The following is a 4,270-nucleotide window of genomic DNA, read 5'->3' as shown; positions in this document are numbered from 1 at the left end:
ACACACACACACACACACACACACACACACACACACACACACACACACACACACACACACACACACACACACACACACACACACACACACACCCTTCCAGAAAGTCAGTATCTTTTCTAGAAAAAGAATCAAATGTATTTTATCGCGGTGAAGAAACGCATCTCCTCCCTCACGCTACATGTGAGGTTCTGGGTTTCCGTGTTTCTTCAGAACCTGAACCGCCTCGCGTTGGTAGAATCCTAGGAGGTAAAATAGCCGAGACGGTTCCTTAAATAAAACCTGACGAATTCCGCCGTGGAGGCCGGGGATGTGAGTGATGGAGCTACCTGGACGGGAGACTAAGACAAGCCGTCAGATTATTTACAGACTACAGATGCATTTTTAACGTTCGCAACAGGCCTCTGGTCATTTCTTCACAGAACAGTTCTGGTTCTGTCCGGGTCTGGATCCGTCTCACTGGATCCTTGTTGTTCTTAGGCTTCGTACACCCTGCAGAGAAAGCAAAGGACGGTCAACAGGGGGCGCCGTTTGTAAAGTTAATGCCAAAATTAACAGCAATAGTTTTGGTGCTATGAGAGAAAAATGGGGGTTTGTTTTATGTAAGTCATATTTTCACCATGTTATTCATTCATTTATAAAATGCAGTTTCAAATTTAATACTAGAGATTTAGTTGATCAACTAAATGACTAGCAGCTAACTAAATAAACCAGCTCAGTGGTAAATATTTAGCTTATCAGATAATTTTGTTTGTATTGCTGAAAACCAATCAGATGTTTTTCTTTCACCTTCATGTTAGTCTGTCATGTAACATCACAAAGAAACATTAAAAAAATCTAAAAATGTTTCTGTTGGACTGATTTCAGAACAATAACTGATAAAAATGACAATTATTGTGGCTGAAGCCTTTAATTATAATTACACAAGGATATTCACAGACATGTTGAATATTTATTAACTGCAAAAATATTGATTAGATTCTGTCCAATGAATACCATCCATTTCTTAGATGCATGTAAAATGATAAGTTATTGCATTTTAGATGTAATTTAGAAGTTAAAACCTTCGCTACTGCTGCAGGCTGCTGGCTGCTGCTGCAGGCTGCTGGCTGCTGCTGCAGGCTGCTGGCTGCTGCTGCAGGCTCGCTACCTGTGCTTGTCCTTCCAGATACGGAACCATTTGACCAGGTTCTTGGTGCTCTGAAGGTTGGGGTGCAGGCAGTACTCCTGACCTTTGAACCGAGACATGTTCTCCATGGTTACGCTGCAGGGAGGAAGGGAAGAACAGGGTTAGGGCCAGGTAGACATCAAACTATGAGAATCATGAATATTATAATATTACGGCATAACAGCAGAAAAAACACATGAAATTTGAAAAGAAAATAAACTGATTTGATGAGAAAAAAGCTTCAATATTTATTAAAATCTGACGTAATCAGCTCAGCTGGATATAGATTCTACTGATTGTTTCAAAGTCCTGATAATAATTACAATTTGATGCTGATTTTTTTTTAAATTAAATATTTCCTTATTTGTAAAACTTATATAAAAAAGATGCTCAACTTTCTCATTTTAATTTTCTAATGTTTTTCAGGTAGGCTCATAAAATTACAACTAAATTCTCTTAATATTACAACTTTATTCTTGTGACATTATGACTGTGTTCTAATATTATGACTTTATTCACACTTTGATCTTATTTTTCTAATATTGCAACTTTAGTCTTGTGTTATTATTCTTGTGATTAAATCCTTTCTGTTGTGAATTAATAACCTTTAATGAAAACAGAAACATGAAGTAAATCTGCATTTCTTTTTGTGTTTCTGAGTGAAAAAGGCCGTTGCAGAGAAAACCCGGGTCCAGCTGCGGCGCTGAGGCGTTTGCGTTACTTTGACCAGATTTCACACAGGAGCTGAAAACACCATTTGAAAGCCATTGAAGCCGTTTGAATGGTTCCACTTCACGACCACTTGACATGTTATTGCCCCAGATTTCTAAATATTCCTCAACATTCCCACAGTGAAAAGCGCCTCGTCTTCCAGCTGCATTATGGAGCTGCCAGCTAAAATGTGACATGAGCTCAGTGAATGCAGCGGCGTGTCTGCAGGCGTCTAATCGGCGGTAATGACGGAGACAGTCGGCCTGCGTGTGGTTTATTGAGTCCGACACAGACTGCAGGGCAGAGCCTGAATGCTAAATGACCGCAGGATAAAGGAGCCGACTCTCAAAGTCAGAGATGCGGCTGCTGCCTGGCGCTTTCACTCCTCACCGAGGCTTGTTTTATCTGCAGAAACTCTGAGTGACAAGAAGAAAGGAGGGGGACGTGAAGGCTTCAAAACGAGGAGGAATCGGAGAAAACCAGGAGCAATCAGGAGGAGCAGGGACATTTGGAGGCGTGTGTGTTTGTGCTTTGGAGTCGCCGCTCAGCATGCCAAGCTGAGCGCCGCGAGCCAAGCGCCCAGAGACTCGCGCTCGTTTCTCTGCCTTTCATTCCTCCCGTGGCTTTCCGGAGCCCGCTGAGGCTCATTTTTCACCGGTGGCTCCCATCTCATGCTAATAGAGCGGCACTGAACGACGGCGGCGCGGCAGGTAGCAAACACCGAAATAATCCTGGAGGGTGGCTCCGAGCGGTCGAATTCTTTAACTGTGTGACAGAAGATAATCCAGCTCCGCACTGATTACATCTTTTTAATGGAGTTTTTACGGGTTTCTTCCTGTTACTTTTATTTATTTTTTTGCAGAAGAACACATTTATTTATTTACAAGGATGTGGGGGGAATTTTACTTTTATGCCTTTTCTCGCAATACTTTTTTGTACATAAGAACGTAAACATTCTTGGAGTCTGATTGCATTTCAGAAAAAAATCAGAATTGAGCATCAAGAGCTGCAGCTTTAACTTCCTGCTGTCACGAATACAAACCGGCTCTTTGGATAAACTTATTACCAACAAACATCCTGCTGCTGTGAAACTCAGGATGAAGAGGCAGGAAAAGAACCACAAACTCCCTGGAAACTACAGTAGAGCAGAAAATCAACATGAATTATTGAGCAGAGTTAAAATCCCGACCTGGAGCTGACATCAATAATCGAGCTACTTATGATTTTACTATCAAACAATGATCAACTGTCAGAGTTTAGGAATAAATTCAGGAGCAGAATCTCGTTAAAACAGAAAACTTTTGATCATTTTAGATTAAAAAAAGCTCATCGCAACGAGATTAATAACCAAAATAAATTCTATTTTAAATAAGAAAGGTTGTAACAGTAAAACAGCAGCACAGATTTTATTAGAAACAGGTGAGAACATGAACTCTTTATACCTTTTAAGAAGTTATAACGTGTCAGATTAACCTATTTTATATCTTGTTAAAACCAGAATATTTCTCATAATAATGAGATTTAAAACTCGTCTCATTATAACGAGAAACTTTGTCATTTTAACGAGGTTTGCATCTCATTACAACATGTTCATGTTTTAAAAAGAAGCTTTCTTGCTGTAACGAGACATTAAACTAGAATCATTATACGGAGAAAAGTTTTGCTTCAAAATGAATTTATTTCCATCACTGACAGTTAAACATCACTTCCTGCAGGAGGAGGTGGCTCAATTAGTCCAATAAGTCAATTAATGATCAATTTAAACAAGTTCAATTTATCGTTTTTCTCTGTTTTCCAAAAACTGCATGCTAAAAGTCGTCAGTCTGGTGTTTTGGTCTCAACTAAACATGTTTTGAAGGATAATTTTGCCTACAGAGACAAAATAATTTACTTTATTTATGTTTCTGTTGTTTTGTTTATTTATTATTGATGTTTAAAAATGTTCCACTTCCAGTTTATTGATCTGTGAAAACAATGTTTATGCATTATATTGCCTTTATCATTATATTGCTGGAATATGGTCTCAAAACAACAACATTATTGTTTATTGCAATAATTTCTGGGACAATTTATGATCCAGAATAATTTATGACTGACAGGACCAGAGTGGATGTTATTTTAGGTTTAATTTTCCTGCAGCTGTAGCGACTTGTAAACATCCAGATGAATTAAAAATATTAAAATGTCCTCTGGGTTTTTGTTTGGTTCTCAGTGGCGCCATCTGGCGGCCATGTTGGCTGTGTCTCGGTGTGACTGGAACCTGCCAGCAGGGGGCAGCAGAGTTTATGGCTTCCACTGGAAAAACGTCCATCTGCTGATCCTCCAACTTCACAGACGATCAAACGTCACTTTTACATCTCATGCGACATTTTCACCGCCTGTCCGCAGCATGTA

At 39.4% G+C, this 4,270-nt stretch overlaps 1 protein-coding gene across 1 annotated transcript in view; it reads right to left on the bottom strand.

Moving 5' to 3' along the window:
* Window positions 1-67: 67 nt before the first annotated feature.
* The window catches only part of cxcl14 (chemokine (C-X-C motif) ligand 14), a 7,635-nt gene continuing 3,432 nt past the window's right edge, over window positions 68-4,270 (bottom strand). The window contains exons 3-4 of the mRNA XM_008421019.2: window positions 1,148-1,261; window positions 68-489 (exon numbers count right to left, since the gene is read on the bottom strand). Coding sequence (XP_008419241.1) covers window positions 474-489; window positions 1,148-1,261 — 130 coding nt within the window. The 3' untranslated portion in view covers window positions 68-473. The remainder of the gene's footprint in view (window positions 490-1,147; window positions 1,262-4,270) is intronic.

The sequence above is a fragment of the Poecilia reticulata genome, linkage group LG10 (assembly GCF_000633615.1).
Source record: "Poecilia reticulata strain Guanapo linkage group LG10, Guppy_female_1.0+MT, whole genome shotgun sequence".
NCBI lineage: Eukaryota > Metazoa > Chordata > Actinopteri > Cyprinodontiformes > Poeciliidae > Poecilia > Poecilia reticulata.
This window is presented reverse-complemented; position numbering and strand designations above follow the sequence as displayed.